The 27,133-nt window shown below is 38.0% G+C and overlaps 1 protein-coding gene across 1 annotated transcript in view; it reads right to left on the bottom strand.

Annotated features, from left to right (window-relative positions):
- LOC150080022 (uncharacterized) overlaps positions 1-27,133 on the bottom strand; it is a 219,187-nt gene that overhangs the window by 92,844 nt on the left and 99,210 nt on the right. The window contains exons 5-8 of the mRNA XM_090383335.1: positions 23,658-23,785; positions 23,118-23,216; positions 13,913-14,114; positions 1,586-1,675 (exon numbers count right to left, since the gene is read on the bottom strand). Coding sequence (XP_090239461.1) covers positions 1,586-1,675; positions 13,913-14,114; positions 23,118-23,216; positions 23,658-23,785 — 519 coding nt within the window. The remainder of the gene's footprint in view (positions 1-1,585; positions 1,676-13,912; positions 14,115-23,117; positions 23,217-23,657; positions 23,786-27,133) is intronic.

Raw genomic sequence — 27,133 nt, 5'->3', positions numbered from 1 at the left:
GCATGTTGTCCCAATTAAGCGAAGTAAACTCTGGCTATTTTCTCGATAAACGCCTGGCCCAATTAATCGGTGGCCCAAATAACCAGAATCCACTGTAGTTTAATTTCACCCACCAAATTTAAAAATTAATAAACAATTAAACCATAATTTTTCTATTTCTACCTTTTGAAAGAAAAGCAAGCTACATATCAAAAAGAAAATATTCATAATAATGTCCTAACCATTTCAGAAAATGGCATGATATCATTTCAAATTTAATCCATTCAATCCAAATTTAATCCATCCAATTTAATCCATATAAGAAAAACTAGTCTAAAATTGTGTCTATGTATGTATTATATGTACCTTCATAACATGACTATGTACATAGACAGTATATAGTGAAATGCAAGCAAATGGCATCGAAATGGCAAGAAACAATTTAATATTAAATGTAATATTTATTAGAAATTTCAAACAAATCTTTCAAACCAGTGCCTTTGCTAGCTAAAAAACTTATCCCGCCAGTGCTATCAACAGTTTCGCTAAAGTGTTGATAAAGGAGTTTTGCCTTTTCACGAATGATGAGGGAATTTTATTTTGAGTTTGGTCTTCTATCCACAGATTTAAAGCCTTTTCCATTTTTCTAATTTAACATCACGAGTTACAGAGCAAATTTTTTAAGCAATTAGCGCGTTTTCATGGACACTATGGCGAATTTTTGTTTCCGATTTTTCGATTGATCGTACCGTTGCCTCATTAATTTTATAATGTTTTGCCACTGAAGAGACACTTTCACCATTAGAAATTTTGTCTAATAACTCAATTTTATTCACTAATGTCATCACCTTTGATCTTTTCACATTTCCCTTGTTATTCGTAGCCATATTTTTGTACGGGTTAGAAAGAACTTGTCCAAATAAAGTCACTTTCTTCCGTTAACACACTTGGAAAAAGTCTGTTTTACACTGCAAAACGGTAGATTTATCACTTTTGTAAGCATATCAATTTATAAATTGATAAATTTATTCAATTTATAAGCATATAAATTAAAAGCAAACGATGAAACCTCCCATGACAAGCGCATAACACATACTGAACAAGGATTAGTGAGAAACATCCACGCCGGGATTTTGTCGCCCCTCTCCCCCCACCCACTGAGCGCCGTTTTGACTGGGAAAGATAATTTTAGCCACGCCCATGTTATTTTTATGACGGAAATGTTCACGGTGCTTTAAAATTCACATTTTTTTAGGTTTCATTTTATATTAAATCAGTGACCGCGAATACAGATACCACGAATAGAGGGGGTTTACTGTATATACCTAACATCCTTTAAAATTTTAAGTTTTGAAATTGCAGGGATTAGAGAAATATGCAACTAAGATAGTTTTGATAAGAGTTAAAAAATGTATATTACCACACACCGTACAACTAAGAAATCCACACAACCCTGTTAACCTATGTACTGCTTTATAATGCAATAAGATTAATGCATTCACCAGATGTAAACAAGTAAAATGAATATACAATAAAGAGGGAAGGGACTCCTAGGTTTAAATTTAATATCTGAAAACTTGAGCTTGTGAAAAATCCCAAAATTTACCTCCTCTTCTTTGAGAAGTTTCTTTCTTTCTATTCTAGCTGAAGCCCTTCTTGGGATAAATTCAGAAAGTTTCTTCCTCATACTCTTCTCCTAATTAAAATATATCAAGGGATATGTCAGCTGAACAAAATATCCAAAAAAAAAAAAAACAGGCCAGTAAACATTTGACTAAAATCAAATAAAATTATGTACAAGGTATGGGGAAATAACATTGCATTCTGGTGTTATCAGAATTAATTTAAAAAAAAAATTTTTTTTTTTTTTTTTTTAATCAGTAAAATGTATACCACACTATTCTATATGTTACAATACTTACTTTTGTCTCTTATTCGGTAACTTTAGAGATAAGAAACTATTAGATGAACCAACAAAAACAAAAAAGCACAATATACATTGAAAGAACAGAATTCATGGGATACCTAGTTGCTGGGCAACGCAATGCTATCACCCCTCTCACTAGTGGACAAACCCACTGCTTGGCAGGTATGTAGGTACACTGCATCACTGCATTCGCGCAGATGGTAATACAATGTCAGTATGGGTCACTATCGCGGAGGTGGTACAGAAATTGGACTATCTCCATTCGACAGTATCAAGAGTGTATTGGGAATATGCAATTTTCCAGAATAATATCTCATCATGGACAGCGCTGTGGGCAGAGAAAGGTGGTGAATGAACGTGGCCATCGACTTCTGTCTCGCATTGTTTCAGCCACCCGGAGAGCAACAGTGGCACAAATCACCACTGTTGTTGTTGTTTTGGTTTTTAGGAGCATTAGGAACTAAGGCCATATTGCTCCGGGAATACGCGGTAGTCATTCCCTTGACCTTTCCGCATCCTCCGTATTTGGTGGTGACGGGCTCGAACCCCGGTCTAATCAAGAAGCGTGTGCTATGCTGCTCCTTCCCACCTGGCTACGGAGGCGCCAAATCGCCACTGACTTCAATAAGAGGTGCCAGAAAAAAAAGGCTCCACCAAGACCATCAGGCGATCATTAGCTGCAATAGGTTATAGGAGCCGCTGACCCACCAGAGTCCCATTGCTAACACCATGACACAGGAGTCTACGCCTCAACTGGGCAAAAGAACATTGGCACTGGACCTTGGATGATTGGAGATGGGTCCGATGACTCCCATTTCCAGTTATTTCGAGCGGACGGAAGGGTGTGCATCTGGTGGAAACCTCACGAAGCTATCCACCTGTCATGTCAACAACGAACTGTTCAGGGCAGGTGGATAGTTGGTAATGGTCTGGGGGCATGCTCAACTGGCACACGTTGGAACCTGTTACATCTAGACGCACCTCTGAATGGGCCAGGTTGTTTCCAACCTTGCAGACTATCTGCATCCCTTCATGGTCATCATGCACCCACAGGGCAATGGATTCTTCCAGCAAGCCAATGCGCCTCTCCACAGAGCCGTGGCAACTAGAACGTGGTTCAAAGAGCATTCCACAGATTTTACCACCATGGAATGGCCTCCCTGTTCACTGGACATGAATCCTTTCCACAGCATCTTGTGGATGCTGTGGAAAGGTCCGTTCAAGCTTTGGATCCTCCACCCAGGGATTCAACGGAATTATGGACAACGGTGCAGCAAGCATGGATGGAAATACCCGAGGAACGCTTTTGTGAACTAGTGGACTCAATGCCTCGCTGTGTGACTGTTGCAGTTATGGTTTAATACAGCTATAAAATATTTAAGGGCAAAGGCCTCATACTACGAGGCAGAATGACCAACATGTAGGTTAGTGCAAATGCATCATTTTAACATAGCTATCTACCAAAGTAGTTAAATTAATTAATTAATTAAATTGGCACTGTTTTGGTTATATAATTATGTCTATAATTAAAAATAGCAAGAGTTTAAAATGCCCAAAGTTAAGACGGAAAACATGCACTTTAGTCAAAGCTTAAATAAAACTGGCACTCACCTCATGATCCGTTTAGTTGCATGAATTATATAAAAAAGGGGTATGAGAAGGTCTCATTAAAAATAAGAGACCTAAAATCATAAGTTACAAATCTTGAGTTAAAAAATAAAATTAAGCTCAGAGGAAGATATGCACTAAATCATCCTCTAGTTGTCAGTTTTAAAATACAAAACTGTAAAGTTATGTTTAAATCAGAATAAGGCCAATAGTCATGAACGATGAACTTTCGTTCAAAACACCTTCAGTTGGCACTAAGAAAAAAAAAAAAAAAAAATCAACAAAACAAAAGTCCATCATTCACGACTATTGGCCTTATTCTGATTTAAAAACAACTTTACAGTTTTATGTTTTAAAATTGACAACTAAAGGATTATGTGGTGCACCTCTTCCTCCTCTGAGCTTAATTTTTAACTTATGTTTTTAAATTTTAATCTGAAATCTTAATTTTAATTTCATACCCCCTTTTTTTATATAATTCATGCAACTAAACACATCATGAGGTGAGTGCCGGTTTTATTTAAGCTTTGAATAAAGTCTTCAAAGCTTATAAAGCCTTGAATGGTTCGAGCATGCTCAATGCTGATGGGATTCTTCCTCTTGCTCAGAATAATCGCCTGAGAGGGCATAAATTCAAAAAGACAGATGTGTGGAAGTTTGCCTTTGGCCAGCGGTTGGTTGATCGCTGGAACAAACTTCTATCTGTTGTTGTAGAAGTTGATAGCTTAAAACAGATTCAAGGCAGAACTAGACAAACATTTGGAGCAGGTGGATGAGTGAAATGAGAACGGGGTGTGTGTGGTTTTTTTTTTTTTTTTTTTTTTTAGTTGATGCTATATAAGCTTGCTTTCTCGTGCCCTTGCTAACAGTGCATATTTTTCAGTTTAATACATCTTAAATTATTGCATAATTGCAACCACCACTTCACTGAAGAAATCTGGAAATGAACTTCGGTACATGGAGAAAAGTAACACTGGATCAGTTACTATTTTGTTTTTTCCCATTAATTCTAGAATGAGAAAAGACTGTTTAAGCATGGGTAATGCATCTCCATCATTTCTACTACCCAGGTAGTATGCATGCATGCATTCTTTTATTATATCTCATTCTGAATAATTACACTACTTCGAATAAGTAACTCTTCTCTAGTAGAGAAGGCTACCATTACTTATTATCAGATAGGCACCGTTTCGAAGCTGGTTGGCTTCACCAGTGGGCGGGCAGGTACCCTGTTGCAATAGTGACAACCAGTTATGAAGTATAACTCCACAATATGAGAGATGTTTGATGGTGTGCATGGTTTAATTTAAATGTATCTGTTTACACTATTGCAACAGGGTATTTGCCCACCCACCAATTATGAAGCCAAAAAAAAAAGAATATGTAACAGTAGTTTAACTTCTGTTCCAGGGAAATTAATGGGGGCACTGGTTAAAGAAGCATTGCAGGATCATCTAGACAAGACTTCAGTTATAGCTCGGACACAACATGAGTTTGTTAAGGGGAAGTCTTGTCTGACTAATTTGATTGGATACTATGATGTAGTCACAAAGGAACTGGATGCAAAGAATAACTTTGATATCATATATTTCAATCTTAGAAAAGCCTTTGATACTGTTGCACATGGAAGACTGCTGCACAATTTGGAGCAGTGTGACATTGGAGGCAAATTGCTGCTACGGATAAAGGGATGGTTGAGTGGGAGAAGACAGAGGGTAATCAATGGACTCCTCTTCATGGACTAATGTTATTAGTGGAGTCCCTCAGGATTCAGTGTTGGGTCCACTGTTGTTTTCTGTATTTATAAATGATAATGGTATATCAAGCTTAATGTCCAAGTATGCAGACGATACACGAAGGTTGGCAGGGTTGTTAAGGACACTAATGACAGTACACTGCTGCAACAAGATTAGCATAGGCATATGATGCAAGAAAGCAAGCTTATTCAGCATCAGCCAAAAAAAAAAAAAAGAAAAAAGCACAACCACTACTCCCATTTCACCCCTCCGTTCATTCAAAATACCTGTCCAGCTGAGCCTTAAATTTGTTTAGGCTATCAACTTCAACAACAAGTGATGGAAGTCTATTCCACAAGCCAACTGCCCGCTGGCTAAAGGCAAATTTCCGCACATCTATCCAACATCCGTCCTTCCTCAATTTAAATTTATGCCCTCTCAGGTGATTATTCTGAGCAAGAGGAAGAATCCCATCGGCATTGAGCATGCTCAAGCCATTCAAAGCCTTATACACCTCTATCAGATCACCTCACCGATGCCTAGTCTCCAGACTATAATTTGCAAAACTTAAGCTTTTCTTCGTAAGAGCAACCCTTTGTTCCATTCACTAATCTTGTTGCCCTCCTCTGTACTCGTTCCAGCAGCTCTACATCCTTCTTGAAATGAGGTCTCCAGACCTGTATACAGTACTCAAGGTGTGGCCTGACCAATGCCTTATACAAGGGAATAATCACATCCCTATCCCTGCTAGAAAAATTCCTGTATATCATTGACAAGACACCATGAGCTACTCTTGCAGCTCGTCTGCACTGCTCAGAGAACTTCATATCTGCCTGCTCAATTACCCCCATGTCCTTTTCATTCTCTACCACTGTCAGCGTAGTACCACAGAGTTGATACGTTGATTTGGGGTTACTGTTTCCCATATATAGTACTTTACATTTGTCAATGTTAAACTTCATTTGCCACCTCTCAGCCCATCTGCTCAACCTTTCCAGATCCTGTTGCAGCAGCATAGCATCAGTAGTGTCCTTAACAACCCTGCCAACCTTTGTATCGTCTGCAAACTTGGACGTTAAGCTTGACATACCATCATCTATATCATTAATAAATACAGAAAACAACAATGGACCCAACACTTAACCCTGAGGAACTCCACTAATAACATTAGTCCACGTTGAGCAGTGTCCATTGATTACCACTCTCTGTCTTCTGCCACTCAACCATCCCTTTATCCATAGCAGCAATTTGCCTCCAATGCCACACTGCTCCAATTTGTGCAGCAGTCTTCCATGCGCAACAGTATCAAAAGCCTTTCTAAGATCCAAATATATAATATCAAAGTTATAACCTGCATCCAGTTCTTTTGTGACTACATCATAGTATCCAATCAAATTGGTCAGACAAGACCTGCCCTTAACAAAACCATGCTGTGTCTGAGCTATAACTGAATTCTTGTCTAGATGATCCTGCAGTGCTTCTTTAACCAGTGCCTCCATTAATTTTCCTGGAACCAAAGTTAAACTAACAGGTCTATAATTACTTGTGTCAGCCTTTGATCCTCCTTTGTGAATTGGGATTACATTTGCACATCTCCAGTCAATGGGTACCTCCCCTGAGTCCAAAGAAGCTCTCATAATTATGGCTAGGGGTTTGCTTACTTCCTTTGCTGCCTCCTTTAATATAACTGGAGAGATCCCATCCACTCCGGATGCCTTTTTCATGTTTATCCTCAACAATTTCTCCTCCACTTTCCTCTCAGTTATTAGAAAATCATCTAGCTCACTGCCAATGTTTACTTCACCTACGACATTCCCCTTCCTGAATAACTCCTCATGTGTGAATGTTGATGCAAAATACTCGTTTAGATTGTTAGCCACCTGAGCAGGATCCTCAACTGTTGAACCATCAACATCCAGTGGACCAATCTGATTCATCCCTTTCCTTCTTGAGTTTAAATAGGTAAAGAACTCTTTCCTGTTTTTCTTTGCATCCTTTGCCAAGGATTTCTCATAATCTGCCTTTGCCTGCCTAATCTCCTTTGTGACTTAGTTACAGACCAACTTATATCTGTCATAGGCTTCCATGTCACCCATTAATTTGTATGTATCCCCTGCATTTTTCTTCTCTGCCATATGTCTCATTAGTTCATCTGACAACCAAATAGGCCTGAACCTTGAACAATATTTCTTAGTTGGTATGTAAAGCCTGGTAGCTTCCAAGATTAGTTCCTTGAATGCTTCCCATTTTGAATTTCTTGTTGGTAACATCATCAGTTGGTCCCACTGTATAGAATTTAAATACTGTCTCAGCCCATCATAGTCACCTTTACGAAAGCAAAAACCCTTCCCTTTACCTCTGATGGTAGTTACCTCCTTGAGTAAATCCCACTTCAGCACACTGTGATCACTGCCACCTAGTGGTTCCTTTATCTGCAGATTCTTAATGCATGAAGAACCACTACTGATAATCAGATCAAGAATATTACTCCCTCTAGTTGCCTCCCGAACATGCTGGTGAAGAAAACAATCATCCAATAAATCCACAAAAGCCTTGCTAGTGTGTGAGTGACCAACCCACAAATTCCAGTCAATATCTGGGAAATTAAAATCCCCCAATATAAGACTCTCTGATTTACTGGCCCATTCTATTTCCCTGTACAGTATCTTATTATACTCATCAGAGTCGTTAGGCCTAAAGCACACTCCTACTCTCAATTTTGATTTACCCATGGTTATGTCACACCAAACTGACTCGACACTGCCCTGTCCATCGATGTCGACTGGCTTTACTTCCTTCGATTTTGTGTTTTTTAACTAATAGCATAACCCCTCCTCCCTTCCTATCCTGTCTATCCTTTCTGTAGACGTTGTACTCCCCAAATTCCAGTTCTGCATTCCTTATATCTGTGTGACACCATGTCTCTGATATTCCAACAATATCTGCCTTTGATGTTTTGAGCAAAACCTAAAATTCATCAAATTTATTTACTGAACTCCTAGCATTGGTGTACACACAAGTATACATGCACCTGTTTCTATTCTTAGCTACCCTAACACAACCCATGTGTTTACTTGTACCGCAATGACTTCCAGCAGTCTCTGAAATATCCTGCATATTGTTTTTCAGGCTTCTGCTCATTCCAATAGAAGCAGTGCAACAATCTCTTTCACCTCTGCCAGTGGCTACTGTTAGTCTATTTGTCTTTGTCTCCCCCCAAGCTAGCAGTTTTCCGACCCACCTAACACTGCCTCGATAGCATCAGCAAATATTCTTGCACCCTTTCTATTTAAGTGTATCCCATCCCTGTAGAAGCAATCTCTCCTGTTAACAAGTACAGTCCTGGATGAAAAAAAATTCTGCCCCTTGAGCCTTGCACAATCTTTCCAGGGCCGAATTGATCGACAAGGCTCTCATCATATACTCCCTCCTATCGTTTCTGGGCAGAATTGCAGACACTTTCAAATTCAACCCTACTTCACGGCTTTTTTTCAACAGTGACCTGTACTTGTTAAGTAATTCTGCTGGTCTCCTACTCTTAATATCATTAGTGCCAACGTGTACAACTATATCACCTTTTGTGCCCTTAAAAGATGATATCCGCTCTACAACATCATCAACCTTTGCCCCTGGCAGACATACCCTGGTCCTGTTCCACCTATCCTTTTTACAAAGCATGTTTCCCGTTTCCCTGACAATAGAGTCACCAACAACTACTAGTTCCTGTGGGACCAGCGCATTCTGCCTTGGGGGCTGCCTCTGTGGTGCATGATGACCAAGTGCAATCTCTGGCGTTGATGTGGGCAGCTGAGAGCTTGATGGGCCCCTCAATTTATTTCCTTCAAGGGCATCCACCCTGTCCTTCAAGGTCTCATATAGGCCTATAACAACGCTGAGTTGTCGTCTAATTTCCTTGCACTCCTTGCATCATGCACACACAAAGGCATCCCCCATGGCAGTATGCTCCGCAAACATCAAGCAAACAGTGCATCTTAAAAGGCTGTGATTCAGAGGGCAACTGGCCCCCTCAGTTCTCCCCTGAGCTACAGCACTCCCATTAGCTTGAGCCTTTTGCTTTGCTGCTCTGGTTTGAGTCATGATTTCGATTTAATGTCAATAAAATTACAATTTCAGAACAAAATTAAAACCTTAAACTTGTATCCTAACACAGTTATAACGCTATATTTATTTTTCAGTATCGAGTGTTATCTACGAGTTCCCTTTATATAACTTCCGTATCAAGTTATGTATTAATTATTTGTTACGTTTGTACTCTAAGTCGTTATATATATAGTTAAAAGTACAATTTAATTGACAATGAAGTTTAATAAGATTAATAGATTTACTGATTAACTGACAATATTATATTATGCACTATACTATACAAAGCTAATGCTATCGAATTTCGAATACGCTGTATCATGTTACAATGGCGGTAATTACGAACGGTACCTCTACGGACTCGTTTTAAGTATTGATTAACTTCCAAATCTCGCTGTCTCAATTTAGAATAAACTAAGGATCCTGACTAGGTCTATAGCTAGTTATAGATAATAATTGATATAACAATTGGTTAATAAATCGGCTAAATACGGTTAAAAACCTCTCGTTCAACGGAGCTGCAATTTGTAACACGTGGATTTGATACCGTTACCGATACTAAGTAATACCCACAAAATCTCTATCAAGTTAAACTAAGTATCGTAACTATGAATATAAAACTACTCTAGAAAATAAGTAAATATGCCAATTTAAACTAATAAAACAAAAAATAAATCAGAAAAAAAACTTCTCTTCTCCAGGAGCTGCAAAATAGCTGCGGCCGCACAGGCTACTCTCGAACCCAAAAAAAAAAAAAAAAAAAAAAACCTAGAAAAATTGAGCAGAGGGGCTGAGAGGTGGCAAATGAAGTTTAACATACATTTGCCAAAGTACTACATATGGGAAGCAGTAATCCCAGAGTAACGTATCAACTCTATGGTACCACACTGACAGTGGTAGAGAATGAAAAGGACCTGGGGAGTAATTGTGCAGGCTGATATGAAGTTTTCTGAGCAGCGCAGACGGTCTGCAAGAGTAGCTCATGGTGTCTTGTCAATGATATACAGGAAATTTTCTAGCAGGGATAAGGAGGTGATTATTCCCTTGTATAAGGCAATGGTCAGGCCACACCTTGAGTACTGTATAAAGGTCTGGAGGCCTCATTTCAAGAAGGATGTAGAGCTGCTGGAATGAGTACAGAGAAGGGCAACAAGATTAGTGAATGGAACAAAGGGGTGCTCTTACGAAGAAAGGCTTAAGTTTTGCAAATTGCAGCCTCTAGAGACTAGGTACCTGTGAGGTGATCTGATTGAGGTGTGTAAAGCCTTGAATGGCTTGAGCAGGCTCAATGCTGATGGGATTCTCTCTTGCTCAGATTATGCACCTGAGGGTACATAAATTCAAACTAAGGAAAGAAAGTTTTAGAACAGATTGTGTGCAAATTTGCCTTTGGTCAGGAGGTGGTTGATTACAGGAACAAGCTTCCATCTATCATGGAAGTTGATAGCTTAAATAAATTCAAGGAAGAACTGGACAAACTTTTGGAGTGAATGGATGGGTGAAGTGGGAAGTTTTTTTTTTTTTTTTTTTTTTTGGCTGATACTGTATAAGCTTGCATCATATGTCTCTGTTAATGCTAACTGGCTCCCCTGGAATCAAGAACTTCTTCACATGTAAATGCCAAATATTTTTTTTTTTTATTAGAAGTTGACCAGTTAAGGTTGATATCTTTTGTTTTTTTACAAACATAAGCAGATAATCCCTTACTTCTGCCCACTACTTTCTTAACTATGGACTTATTATTTGCCTCAATATGTCTAACTCTCTTTCACACTAATTGAAACTTACCATAGATTCCACAAACTCCTGAAAACTTACAACCATCCCATGTTTCTTCTCCACAAGTCATTTAAAATTTCATCGGTTAAGGTCACAGTTAAAATTACCATTTAGTCCCACTGAAAAGACCTAAGAAAATATATAATACTCCTTGGAGCAAGCCTGCATAATGAAATACAAAGGATTATCAGTATTAAAAAGTATTTAACATGAAATCCCAGAGAAGAAAGTGTTCTCCAGTATTCATTAGAGACTTGCTCCATAATAAAAATGTACTATAGAACAAAATTCAGACAGCAAACTTCTAAATATCATCTTCAGTTCATTTTTGAATGATAAGAGAGGGAGAGAGTGTTGTTAATATAAGTTTTTAGTTCTCATGGTGCAGCTCAGACATGTATGTTGGAAATTTAATATTATTCAAATTCCATATTTGAGAGACTGTTTCAGAGGCATATTTGTGGGTAATTTAACATTAAGAATTGTCATTTTTTTAACCATTCAATTGTTAATACAGTCTGTCCTCGTATAGCACGATAGTTGTGTTCCTAGAAACCCTCGTGCAATATAAACAACAGGCCCTATGGGAAAAGTGGGGTTAGGTGCCGACCTCCCAAGATTGAACACACATTTGGAACCAAAACATTACCAAACACAATAAATAATCGGGTAATTTTAATCGTTATAAAACACTTATGTATTTTATAACGATTAAAATACGTAATAAAAAAATATATTTTTTATTATAATATAATAAAAAAATAAATTTTTTATTATAATATAATAAAAAATAAATTTTTTATTATTTATTATATTATAATAAAGTATTTTTAATACAAAAAGTATTTTTTGTATTAAAAAAAATTTATTATATTAAATAAAAAATTTATTATATTAAATAAAATAGTCGTAATAAAATGCTTACGTATTTTATTACGACTATTACGTAATAAAATATTGCTAATGCTTTTGCTTCTATCGTAAGCAAACTTGTTTTTTGTTTGATTTTCTATCCAAACAGATGACAGCCGTTCCATCTCATCCAATTCTTGTGTCTTAATCTAATGGATTTTAATTACACTTTGAGTTGTTCCTGCTATGAAAGTTGTTTTTATTTTCTCCGCATTCTTTGTAATTCTCGGCGTTGCCTCATTTAGGTCTGTAGCACGTGCAATATCACATGGTCTTTCATTTCGCTCAACGCGTTTCACAATTTCATATTTTTTTCTCTATCGACAAGAGGCGGACTGGCCATAAGCCTTACCCGGGAAATCCCGGTGGGCCAGAGGCCGGTGTGATTTTGGCCATAAACCGTAGTATGAGGCCACTATAAATTTTCCCGGGTAAGAATTTTTGATCCAGTCCGCCTCTGTTTACCGATGTTTTGCTTTTATTTTTCTCTCTGAATATGCAGTTTCTTCACCAGGACGCTTCCTTTTCACACCTTTTAAGTATTTTACTAATTTTTAGGGAATAAAGCGCAATTACAAAACGAGGAGGCACGCTTGATACACATAAACAAAGCTGAGCGCATGTAGCAACTGAATAAACAACACCGTAAAGGCCGAGATACATTATTAACGCCCCACATTTTACTAAAGCACATTTCTGGGGGTTACTACCATAAAACAATAAAAACAATTTCCAGTTTCGTTTCTGCTAGTGGAATCTGTTATAAACTGGTAGTAAACTCCATCTAATTGCATTTGCGATTATATCGATAGCTGGAATTGTGTTGGTTTTCACGTTATTATGGTGAAATGTGTTTCCCCTTCACTGATATAAATCACATAAATACATTTTCAGAATCTTCTCTTCATTCCTATCGTGTTGCGTTCATTTGGGGCGATTCCGCGTTCGACTGCCATTTCTTGTAAACACACAGGTGAATCGTGCATAAGCGAATTCTGTTCGTGTTATATAAGATAACGTTCCCCTATTTATAAATCGTGTATGATCGAATTCGTGTAATGTAAACACGTGTTATACGAGGACCGACTGTATCTGCATCTGAGTTGCACTATGGCAACTAAAACCTTAATATATTAACAACACAACACTCTCCCCCCCCCCTCTTATTATTCATGAACGAACTGAAGATGACATTCAAAAGTTTGCCATCTGAACTCTTGGTTCTACAATATATTTTTAGTATGGGAAAGTCTCTGTAACAAACACTGGAAAGAAGTGCACTTTACTCTGTGAAATTTCATTTTAAATATTTAATACTTATAATCCTTTGTATTTAATTTTATTCCATTCAAATGCAAACAGCTAAGGAGGTAATTTCCATTAAAAAGAAAGTATTCTAAATCCCTTTCTTTTTTTTTTTTTTTCTTTGATGGATCCTTACTGATAATGAGAATGCTGCTTTCCCATGCAAAATCTCTAACATGCTGATAAAGCATGTTTAGCTATTGATCTCTCCAAAAGGGAGGAGATCTTTCATGTTAAATTCTATTATAACACACTCAGGAAAGCATATGAGTATACCATAACAACTGCTAATCATAAAGAAATAGTTATGGAGATCCTATACCTCCAAAAAATAAAATAAATATATATATAATTTTATCATTGTTACTTGTAGGAAGGCCAACTGCATACAGACAATCGAACAAACAGCAATAAGTGGCTCAATGCCACACAAATTAAATTTTTCCCTTGATGAAACAGAAGTAGAACTTTAAATATTAAGTTTCTCAAATTTACATCTTTAATTAAAACAAGTGTGGTGAACACATTACATCTTACAAAATGCAGAATACGGATTAACACTTACCTTTTCTAAAGTTATATGGTACAAGACTGGAATGTAATCTCTTGTTATAGTCCTATACAACTGTTTTTCTTGCTTTGATTTGCTGTTTTTAAATTTCTCTGCAAAAGTTTGCCATTCATCTTTAGTTGTACACACAACTGACCATCTAGACTTTGAATCCTTCTTTTCAGTTTTAAGTAACTCTTCATTTTCATAATCATCACTATTATGGATTAAAAAATACTAAGCTTAAGTTAATGAAATTAACTGAACATAAAGATTTCATTAAAATAGCAACTAGGATACTTAGCCACAGATCAACAGTTAACTTTAAATTAGCAATGTACATGTTTAAATTATGTTTGGATCTGCTCCTCCTAATTAAACATGCCTGGAACATTGTTCCAGACATGTTTAATTAGGAGGAGCAGATCCAGTTATCTCGTAAGCCATGGGCAAACATCTACAGCTTAAAGAGCCAATGTGGTGACACTAGTATATGGATGGACATTATATTCAACAAAAATATGGCATAACCACTAGGTCTGATATTTCAATAGATAGTAATAGGCTGTCATACTGCCCTTCACAAACACTAGAGTTGTTTTCATGTCATACCTGATGACTCCCCAATCATTTTTAACACCAAGAGTTTGTCTCTCCCCCTTCTCCCTTCCTGAGCACTTTATGATCCTTTTGTACACAACACTGCTGAAGAAGTTCATGGTGATACACTATGACAACAAAATTGTAGCACCAAGAGTTAGCCAAGGAGCACATGATACAAGCTGCATATGTATGTTTGAATACATTTAATGACATAAAATTATGTTTACAATGGACAGTTCATTTTGATGTAAATCCAACATAATTGTGGATATGTAAAGCTATGCATCTTGGAACTAAGCTACTTGCACACTGGTCCCACAAAATATCCACGGTCTAGACTGGCTGACGGCAGCTGTCATCCAATCGTGGGCAACACAACGGGGGAAAAATCCAATAACCCGACTGATCAAGACAGTACATCCAACATACATACTGCAGTATACGTTAAGGAGTTGTCTTTCTGAAAAATGGCATCAGGCCCATCCAGTAAGAAGGTGAAAAGTGATGGATTTCAGAATCTCAGCAACATAGTGGCAAGCAGTCAGACTGTCACTGAAGAATACAAAAGACAACCAACTATCAAAACTGATGGCACCACACCATAACACCATCAGGACTATCAGTATATGGTGTTCAACAACAGCTCTAGGATTACTGCATTCACCAGGTCATAACCACATATGTATGTGGTGGTCATCAGGACAAAAGCAGGATTCATCACTGAAGACCACTGATTGCCCGACACCGATTCCAATACTAATTTCAGACACTGCTGAAGCTGGGCAGTTTCAGGGTTAATCGATGCAATGGCCAGTATGCACAGCAGCTCCATTCTGCCAGTCTCAGTACAATGGATCAACAGACGATGGAGTGACAGCCAGCTGATGTCACAACTTACTAGTGGTAGCCAGGATTGCTTCAGGCACTGGGTAAACATAGGTTGACAGATAAGACCATCCTCCAGTTCTGTAGTCCTCTTGTCATGATCCACTAACCATTCAATGAGTGGTCACACCTTCCCACAGCTACTGTAGCCAACATCTATGCACTGATTTTTTTTTTCCCCTTTTAATGAGCACCCCCAAACACATAAGAATTGATATCAGAATTGATGCCAACAAGTAATTTCATCTTCTGCACTTGGGCAGTAAATGGATGTTGACTGGTTGTAGAACAGAGATGCAGCAGAAACAGAAGACTGAGATGAAGGGACTATACAGGGTGTCTCAAAAATATTGGTACAAACGTTTAGGGGAGGTAGGTAACATCTAAAGGAATGTGAATCGCATAGGAACCCATAACCGGAAACGTCACCGTAAGTCGGTACACAGTGCTGTGCTGTTCATCAGTTCGCAAGAGGGAAAATTTCTGGTTTACTCATTCAAGCAGTAGTCGCGCACGAAGAGCATGCATCAATATACGAACTGTGAGATGGCAGACATGCACCTAGTGTATGGATTAGCAGAGGGCAATGGATGAGCCGCTCAACGAATTTATGGAGAACGCTTCCCAGACAGACATGTACCAGACCACCATTTGTTTGCGCATGTGCATCAAAATTTGTGCAATCATGGGTCATTTAGAGGTAACAGGAGTAGTGCAGGCAGACCACGTTCGACACGAACTCATGCCATGGAAGAAAGTGTGTTGAATGTCGTCCAGAATAATCCTACTACCAGCACATATGCTGTTGCCTCAGGAGTGTCTCATTACAGTGTGTCTGGCACCACGATTCCTTACACCCTTTCATCTCCAAAGGGTTCAGTTACTGCTCCCCCAAGATCATACTGCACATGTGGCTTTTGCGCAGTGGTTTCTCCAAGAAAGCGTTCGACTTGAATTTTTCAGCAATTTTTATTTCACTTGGGAAGGCTTATTCAATCAGCACAATGCTCATGTGTGGGCTCACGGCAACCCACACAGTGTGTGCCCCAATGCGGCACAACATCGCTTCGCAATAAATGTGTGGTCAGGTATGGTCAGTGACTGCTTAGTCGGCCCATACCTGTTACCATCCCGCAGTAACTCCGCTAAATATTGGATCTTTCTTCAACAAGTTCTACCAGGGTTACTTGACGATGTTCCAGCAAATGTGAGACGCAACATTTGGTTTCAACATGACGGGGTGCCTACCCATTATGGAAGGCGTGTTCGTGACCATTTGAACAGGCGTTTTGGGCATTGATGGATTGGCCATAGTGGACCCGTTGCCTGGCCCCCACGCTCACCTGATTTATCGAGCCTTGATTTCTTTCTGTGGGGGACCCACAAAATCTATCATGGATGAATCGCCTGTGGAGACGTAAATGGATCTCGGGGCAAGACTCATCTGCGCTGCTGCTACTGTCAAAGAAACTCCAGGTGTGTTCGACCGTGTCCACCAATTTATGCTGCGTCGGTATCATGCATGCATCGTGTCTCGTGGCGGACCCTTCGAGCATCTGTTGTAACATCATGAAATGCATCCATCTCATACTCCATTGTTAATATGTCAAATAAATGTTTGCCACTAATTAGTGCCTTGTGTCATTTCTGCTTCTTGTGCCTTGTACTACTTTCCCGTGACGTTTCCGGTTATGGGTTCCTATGCGATTCACATTCCTTCAGATGTTACCTACCTCCCCTAAATGTTTATACCAATATTTTTGAGACACCCTGTATAAGAGATGGATCATTAACTCTAGACAAATAACATTATTTCATGTTGCATTACTGGTAGAGTGCAGTAATTTTTACTGCCTTGGGTAAAATCCTAAGAAAATTTGTGCATAGTCGGGTAACTGACAGAATCCGTATTGAAAATCCTGATCCGATGGAAGTTTTCAAAACAGTTTAAGAATTGGCAGTTAATGAATTTCTCCCCTGCTTTAGAAAGAGTAGAGACAAGCACAATGCAATAATAATTGGATGGATGTGATTTGTCACCTTTTTAGGAACTGCCAAATATCACAGCAGATTTCCACAATGAAGGAAAACAGTAGTGGAATAAGAATGTGTAAAAGAGTAATTCTAAACAGCAGTAAGTTCAAGCACACATTTTGAAAATAAGTGAAGAAATACCATTGGCACCTCTTTTGACATTAGACCACAGGAGGCACTGAGTGGAGTGTACTGAAAAAGTTATGAAGTGGTTTACCAAGATTGTCAATACAAGAGTTAGAAAAGTAGGATGCTAGTAAGTTGACTTTATCTTTAGCTGTTACAAGCTTTGAGGTAGGCAGAAAATGAACCTAGAGATTTGGATGCAAGCCAATTGCAATATGTGACATTATCTCGAACAGCCTCAGACCATTAGCATTAGTAGAGGCATTTGATGCAAGAAAGCAAGCTTATGCAGCATCAGCCAAAAAAAAAAAAAAAAAAAAAAACCACTTCAACTTCACCCCTCTGTTCATTCAAAATACCTGTCCAGCTGAGCCTTAAACTTATTTAGGCTATCAACTTCCACGACAAGGGATGGAAGTCTGTTCCACCAACCAACCACTCGCTGGCTAAAGGCAAATTTCCGCACGTCTATCCTACATCTGTCTTTCCTCAATTTGAATTTGTGCCCTCTCAGGTGATTATTCTGAGCGAGAGGAAGAATCCCATCAGCATTGAGCATGCTTAAACCATTCAAGGCTTTATACACCTTTATCAGATCACCTCGCTGGTGCCTAGTCTCCAGACACTGTAATTTGCAAAACTTAAGCCTTTCTTCGTGAGAGCAACCCTTCGTTCCGTTCACTAACCTTGTTGCCCTTCTCTGTACTCGTTCCAGCAGCTCTATATCCTTCCTGAAATGAGGCCTCTAGACCTGCATACAGTACTCTAGGTGTGGCCTGACCATTGCCTTATACAAGGGAATAATCAACTCCTTATCCCTGCTAGAAAAATTCCTGTATATCATTGACAATACACCATGAGCTACTCTTGCAGCCCTTCTGCACTGCTCAGAGAACTTCATATCTGCCTGCACAACCACCCCCAGGTCCCTTTCATTCTCTACCACTGTCAGTGTAGTACCACAGAGTTGATACGTTGCTCTGGGGTTGCTGTTTCCCATGTGTAGTACTTTACATTTGTCAATGTTAAACTTCATTTGCCACCTCTCAGCCCATCTGCTCAACCTTTCCAGATCCTGTTGCAGCAGCATAGTGTCAGTAGTGTCCTTGACAACCCTGCCTACCTTTGTATCGTCTGCAAACTTCGACATTAAGCTTGATATACCATCATCAATATCATTTATGAATACAGAAAACAATAATGGACCCAACACTGAGCCCTGAGGGACTCCACTAATAACATTAGTCCACGACGAGCAGTGTCCATTGATTACCACTCTGTCTTCTCCCCCTCAGCCACCGCTTTATCCACAGCAGCAATTTGCCTCCAATGTCACACTGCTCCAATTTCTGCAGCAGTCTTCCATGTGCAACAGTATCAAAAGCCTTTCTAAGATCCAAGTATATAATATCAAAGTTATTCCCTGCATCCAGTTCCTTTGTGACTGCATCATAGTATCCAATCAAATTGGTCAGGCAAGACTTCCCCTTAACAAAACCATGCTGTGTCCGAGCTATAACTGAATTCTTGTGTAAATGATCCTGCAGTGCTTCTTTAACTAGTGCACTCAATTAATTTTCCTGGAACAGAAGTTAAACTCACAGGTCTATAATTGCTTGTGTCAGCCTTTGATCCTCCTTTGTGAATTGGGGTCACATTTGCACATCTCCAGTCTGTGGGTACCTCCCCTGAGTCCAAGGAAGCTCTCATAATTATGGCTAAGGGTTGAGACCATTTATTGGAAAAACCAAGGTTTAAATAAAAGATGAAATTTTAAAGTGGAGTGTGGAATAAAGGATTAATTTCTAAAAAAATAATTTCACAACCAAGGAAAAGAATAGAAATTTCATTGATCATTCCATTTTGCATTCTTGTATTGCCAGAAAACAAGAGACTGAGAATGGCCATGAGAGACAGGCTCCACTGGAGAAGAGACCATCATCAAGTTGTGATCTGAAGTGCCTAGGGTACCACTGATCTTGACCATGTACTTGAAAGTTCTGTTCATGAAAAACAGATCAAGTGTGTTGGCTGTGGAGTTAGAATTGTATGGCAGTCTGGTAGATAAATGAACAATCTATGGTAGGTTATTATTAATTGCAAAAGCTTCAATATCTCAATCAACTGGGTCTAACTGAGCAGAAAACTGAAGCCAGCTGGAGTTGTCAACATTAAAATCGCCAAGGAAAATTACTTCATGGTAATGAAAGTTGAATTGGAGAAAGTAAAGTTTCAAAGAAAGGAAGTCAAAGAGTTCCAGGTAATTAGTGGAACTGGAGGTTCAATAGAGGCAAGAGACGAATATGACAGAATGGCGTAAAGAAATTTAAAACAGCAAGCTTAGATTGCTGTTTCAATGAATATATCTCCAGATATAGAGATTTACTCACTGAGTCTTCTCAACATTTTAGACAAACCAGTCATTTTCTAAACATTTCTGGATCAACAGTGAATGGGTACCCAGAGATTTGGAAGAGTATAACATAAGTAATGTTGGGATGAGCCATGGTCCGTATCATTTAGGTTACAATAAGATAAATGTATGCTGAATGCAGAGTAATAATCAAAATTCATCGCTGCTCCTGTAATCCCTGGAGGATAAGATTTTCCCAGTTTACTGGCTACACAATGTGGAGACAGGAGCCCTGCTACTACTACTACCTGTGACCAAGTTATAAGACATTAGTGTGTTATTAAGCTTAGTTCTATATATAAAAAAAGTGGTTTTTTTTTTTTTTTAACTTATTCCTTTACTTACAGCAGAAATTAAATAACTGTAAACGAAAACCTGAATAATCTTAGAAAATACACTGATTGGAGAAATTTCACTTTGTAAATTGCTTAATCATTCACTTAGCACTAAAGGCCTTATTTTCTATTACTGGAATATGATTCCTTATTAAAATCTATAAATATGATCATATGGAAGAAAGGAGTAATATTTTGATTTGAAATTCCCTGTAAACATTGGTAGGAATTATGTAATGTGAACCCTTACATGCAGTGACTGAACACAACTAAAATCTTTAAAATTAAATGTTTCTATTACACAGGATATCGTGAATGTTGCAGCAATCCTGAACAAGGTAAACGTTGGAAGTGATCACAGAATGGCAAGATGCACACTTGATACAGATGTAAGAAAAGAAAGGCAAAAACTGACTCGAGTAAAGAATACAAAAGGTCTTTGATATAACAGAAGAGGAGAAAAAGCATTATGTACTGGAACTTAGGAACAAGTTTGAACTTCTGCAGACTGCTCAGGACCAAGATATCACCAAGGAATATTACAACTTTCTGAAGGTGAAAAAGCCCAAGAAACCTATAGGTAAAAAGAAATCCAAAGAAGAAAAAATTAATCACAAACAAAAACTTTTCATGATGAACCGAAGACGACAAATGAAGAGCAAGATATACTGAGTTATGCAAAGCCATTAGAAAGAGATTCAGAGAGGACATAAGACTTAGAATAAGATTTAATACAAGAAAAGTAGAACAAGCATTAGGAAAAATAAAGGACTTAAATCAGCAGCCATGAGCAGTAATACAGAAAGACAAATGATATTGAAACTGAAGAATACCGATAGTGTAGTTATAAATAGCAGAGAAGGTACTATAGAGAATTATACAAGGAGCGAGGGAATGATGCCAGTAGTTTGTTTGTTATTTGGTTTTTTGAAGCATTAACAACTAAGGCCATATTGCTCCGAGATATGCGGTGGTCATTCCCTGACCTTTCCGCATCCTCCGTATTTGGTGACGGGCTCGAACCCCGGTCTAATCAAGAAGCGTGTGCTACGCACTGCTGCTCGTTCCCACCTGGCGCTACGGAGGCGCGATGCCAGTAGTGGAGAAGATGGATCACAAATTAGTAACACATACGACATATGCAATATCCTTCCTGATGAGGTAGAACATGCGTTGAAAAAAAATGAAGAATCAGAAAGTTGTGGAGGAAGATGAAGTTACTGCAAAGTTGTTGTTAAATTGAGAGGAAAAGACGACACAAAAACTGGCAAGAATCTTCACAAAATGCATTAGAAAAGGTGCGATGCCTCGGGAGTGGAATAATGCAATCATAGTTTTGCTGCGTAAGAAAGGAGATAAATCAGAAATTGAAAATTATAGACTAATCAGCTTGTTATCCCACATTTACAAGTTGTTCACAAGGGTCATTACTAACAGATTAGAAAGAATACTTGATGAGCATCAACCGAAAGAGCAAGCTGGCTTTAGGAAAGGATTCTCAACTATGGATCACCTTCACGTAATATCACAGCTAAGGGAGAAAGCAAATGAATATTTGCTTTCTCCCTTATTTTCATAATCTAAAATTTCATAATCCACAAATGCCAGACCACTGTCTGGCAGTTGTGGATTATGAGAAAGCATTCGACTCCATATAGCATAAGGTAATGTTTCAGGTACTGGAAAGACAAGGCATAGAGGATTAGACTGGTTGCAGAAAGGAGTCAACGTGAATGGAGAGTACCTAAACCATTTACAATTTGCAGATGACACTGTGGTCATAAACCATGATTCCCAAAGAATTAGAGGAAAATCTTAGTTATGCAGAGTTAGTAAGGATTTTGGACTAAAGAGGAATATAGCTAAAACAAAAGTAATGATGAACAAGTATGCCACAGAAAGGGATATAATGATTGAAGGAGCAGTAATTGAAAAGGTGTAGTCATCTACTTATCTGGTACAAGTCATTAGCTGTAATAATGATAAATGGCTGGAAGTAAAGAGAAGAATAAATTTTGGATGGATAGCATTCAGGAAATATAGTCACAGTGAGAAGAAATATCCAAATTTGTCTGAAACATAAAATAATGAACAAATGTATACTCCTCACCATGACTTATGGAAGAGAAACTTGGGCACTCACGAAAAGAATGTTGTTTGTTTGTTATTTTGTTTTTTTAGGAGCATTAGCAACTAAGGCCATATTGCTCCGGGAATATGCAGTGGTCATTCCCTGACCTTTCCGCATCCTCCATATTTGGTAGTCACAGGCTCGAACCCCGGTCTAATCAAGAAGCGTGTGCTACGCACTGTTGCTCCTGCCCACCTGGCTACGGAGGGGCCACCAAAAGAATGAAAGAGAAGCTGAGAACTACACAGTGAAGAATGGAACAAATTATATTGAGAATCTGACTGTTAGATAAGAAGAGAAACACATGGATTAGGCAGCAAACTCAAGTAAAGGACATTCTTATCAAAACTAAAGAACTAAAATGGTCTTGGGCTGGACACATAGCTCGAAGACATGACAGATGGACTAAGAAAATAAGAGAATGGTACCCAAGAGGAGCTAGAAGAAAACCTGGACAACAATGGAAATGGGCAGATGAAATTCATGAGTTTGTGGATAGTAAATGGATAGTCGTTGCACAAAACAGAAGGAACTGGAAAGTTGTTGGAGAGGCCATCCCGCAGTGGATTGAAAATGGCTGATGATGATGATTACACAGGATGAAATACCTAAAGAAATCTTTAGATAATAATACATTAGATATTCCAAAACTTATATGTAATCACAATGACAATTTAACTGCTGAAAGCTTACCTTTCCCCATCTGAAGTCCCAAATTTTTTTCGTGGCCTTCCTCTCTTCTTCTTTTCTACCTTAAATGTTTTGTCAACCTCTCTTTGCCACTCCTTTTCCCTAATTAATCATAATTTCATTTAGTATTTATAATAAATGTAATAACTCAAATCAGACTGATCATAATATTTAACTAAAATGAAATCAAGATGGAATTATATAAGAATTGAATGGTTTGGGAAAAACCATTTCAAAAAACAGAAAAGACTGGTTTGGGTAAAAAAAAAAAAAAAAAAAATCCAAACAAGCTATATTCTTTTACAGATTTAATAGATTTTCTGGTATATGCAGAATATGAAAAAAAAAAAAAAAAAAATGTTTCATACAAAAATAACACTAAGAATATTACCTTTTCCACCAATCAATCTTGTAGACTGATTGGTGGAAAAGGTTTCCACTAATCAGTCTACCCACCCCCACTAAATTAGAGAGGATTCCATGTTGTCAACGAGAACCAAAATATACACAATGATTTTGATACCAAAGTAAAAAACAACTTACCAGTTTAAATACATAGATTCTGGGTACGGTTCCTCTTTATACAGGCGTGTGCCAAAGAAATACCAGTACACATTTCCTTCATCATCTTCTCCCAAGGCTTGAATTCTCAAGCGATTTGCTTCTAGCCCCTTGATTATCAAAAATAAATCATTTCATGGTTTTTAGAGGTGGAAAAGTTCATAGGGTTTTTTTTTTTTTTTTAAAGGAAAAACAGTGATACTTACAGTTTAACACTTACAATTTTTTTTAAAGTCAGTATTAATAATGTTCATATTAATAACATACAGATTTCAATATTTCACACAAGCATAATTTGTAGAATCACAACTGAAAAGCTGTCATTTCAGTTATGAATTTCGTTTTCCCCAAAAAATGTGGTGTCACATTTATTAGAACTAAGATATTTTTTCATTCTTGCATTTAGTCTTAGCACATTGCTAGGGCTTACTGGCACAATTTTTGCACTGCTTATGAAAAAAGGAATTTTGGCTGATATTGTATAAATTTTCCTTTCTTGAATCATTTGCCACAACTAACACTAAAGCATTCTTTTATACTGTCAAATATTAAAATCTCTTGGGCCTCAAGTGCTGGGCCCTTACTGTTTTCAGTAAGTATTAATGATACTAATGAAGGCATATCAAGCTTAATGTACAAGAGTGCAGATGATACAAAAGGGTCAGAGTGGTAATGACAAGAATTACGGCATGCTGCTGAAACATGGAATAGAAAAATTGGACAGATGGACTGAGAAGTGGGAAGTGATGTTTAACAATGACAAATGCAATGTACTGCATATGGGAAGTGCAGTACATTGCATTTACTGCATATGCAATTCAAAAACATACCAATTGGTATATTATTCTGTGTTATTCAAGGTGGAGAATGAAAGAAACCTAGGGGTAACTGTACAGCCTGACATGAAGTTCTCTGAACAATGAAGAACAGCCATCTTATGCAAGCTGCTAGGACAGCTCAGTCTTGTCAATGATATGCAGGAATTTTTCCTGAAGGGACAAGGTGGTCCTGCTGTGTATAAGGCAATGGTTAGGCCACATAATGGGTACTGAGCACAGGACCAGAAGCCTCATTTTAAGAAGAATGTGGATAGTTGAAAAAGGTGCAGAGAAAAGAAAAGATTAGTCAAGAATAAAAAAGTATACTGTTACCATAAAGGCTTCAGTTCTGCAAATTAATGTCTGAAAAATAGGCAGCTACAAGGCACACCTGATTGAAGTATTTATGGCTTTACATCAATTGAGTAAACAAATGCTGATTGCACTCTTACTGTTTCTCAAACAATATGAGTGCAATCAGCATTTGTTTGGGGACAAATTTCCATTCAAAAGGAAATTTGTCCCCTTTAAATATTTAAAGGGGATAAATTTGCGAATATTTACTTTCAGTAGGGAAATGACTGCTTGTTGTAACAAACAATGATATTGTAGAAGCAGGTAGTTGGAATAATTTAATTTAAGGAAGAATTAGACAATTAAAAGGGATGAAAAGATGAGTTTTGTTTTCTTTGTTTTTTGCAATTGCTATGCATTCTTGCATTATTTACCACTAATACTAATAAAAGACTTTTCTACACATGGAGGAATGCTAGGTGGTTGATGATGCATCAACTGACACAATACCACCACTTGCAAAGGTATTATCCGATTTGCTCTTTTCTTCTTAGTATTTAAATATAACAAAAACACCTTGTCCCCATTCTTTGCTGGCGTCTCCATAGCCAGGTGGGCAGGAGCAGCAGTGCGTAGCACACGCTTCTTGATTAGACCAGGGTTCGAGCCCGTGACCGCCAAATACGGATGATGCAGAAAGGTCAGGGAATGACCACCGCATACCCCCAGAGCAATATGGCCTTAGTTGCTAATGCTCCTAAAAAAAAATAAATAAAAAATAATTCTTTTCTCTTAGCCAGTAATTTCTCATAATCTGCTTTTGCCAGCCTAACAATTTCAGTATTATTACTGATAAATTTGTAGCCGTTTTAGGCTTCAGTACTCTTTACACTGACCCGTAACTTTTCCATTCCATCTTTATTTTCTCTATTAAACTGGCTACTCCTTTATTTGTCTATCACAGACCAGAACATTATTAGTATTAATAATGGCCACATGGTACAAGGAAGTCTATGGCTTATGCTGCACCAGACATAAAATAAAATTAAAAAATAAAATAAAACAAAAAATATATAAAACAAAATAATAAAAACAAATTAATAATAATAAAATTATTAAGACAAAAGGATATGGAAAACCTATGCATTTCCCTCCTCCCTTAAGTAATTATCCAGCTGACCTTTGAATTTCCCCAGACTGTAAGCCCTACCACCCATGTTGGTAACTTATTCCAGTAATTTATAACTTGCTGGCTAAAATAAAACTTCCTGCAATCCAGTCTAAACAACTCCCCCGTAACTTGAAATTATGGCCCCTAGTTCAAGAATCATTTATAACCATGAAAATTTCTTACTTATTCATTTTGCTTATGCCTCTCAGAGCTTTAAACACCTCAATCAAGTCCCCTCTAATGTGCCTAGTTTCCAAGCTCTGCAACCCACATAGGGACACCTTTTTGCCGATCTCACCAGGCGAGTTACCAGTCTTTGGACACTTTCAAGACGAACAGTCTTTCTTTAGGTGCGGTCTCCATACTTGAACACAGTATTCCAAGTGCGGTCTAACAACAGCCTTATATAATGGAATTATGACATCCTTATCTCTACTAGCGATTGTTCGACAAATCGAGGACACCATTGGCCTTCCTTGTAACCAGTCTAAGACAAGAGAACTTAATTTCTACCTGTATCGTAATACTAAAGTCCCTTTCCTCCACTACCAGCTTTAGTTCAATTCCGCCAAGTGTATAAGTTATTTTGGGGTTATTGTTTTCCAGGTGCAATATCTTAAACTTTGCTGGATTAAAGCATAGCTGCCATTTTTCTGATCATCTCTGAAGTCTATCTAGGTCACACTGAAGAAGCTCTGCTTGGCAGCAATTATTAACTACTCTACCAATCATTACATCATCTGCAAATTCAGACATCACGTCCTCTATCCCTTCAAAGTCATTTATGAAAATCAAAAACAACAATGGTCAATACTGATCCTTGGGGAAACCCCACTTCTTACATCAACCCAATCTGAGGAATAACCATTTATCATAACCCTCTGCCTCCTGCCCTGAATCCACCCTGTTCCAGCTTATAAAGTAGCTGCTTATGTGGGACTGAGTCAAATGCTTTGCTGAAATCCAAATAAACAATGTCAAAATTATTCCCAAAGTCCAGCTCTTGAGTGACCCTGTCAAAATAGCTAACTAGATTAAACATGATTTTCCTTTTACAAAACCATGCTGAGTACCCTTCAAAATTCTATTTAAGTGATCCTTAATTCTAACCTTGATCATAGTTTAAATGATTTTCGTACTACTGAAGTTAGACTAACCGGCCAGTAATTCCCACT

This window comes from Mastigoproctus giganteus, chromosome 10 (genome assembly GCF_048544385.1).
Source record: "Mastigoproctus giganteus isolate SK-2022 chromosome 10, ASM4854438v1, whole genome shotgun sequence".
NCBI classification, from domain to species: Eukaryota; Metazoa; Arthropoda; class Arachnida; order Uropygi; family Thelyphonidae; genus Mastigoproctus; species Mastigoproctus giganteus.
Note: the sequence above shows the minus strand (reverse complement) of the source record. Positions and strands in the feature narration are given on the sequence as shown.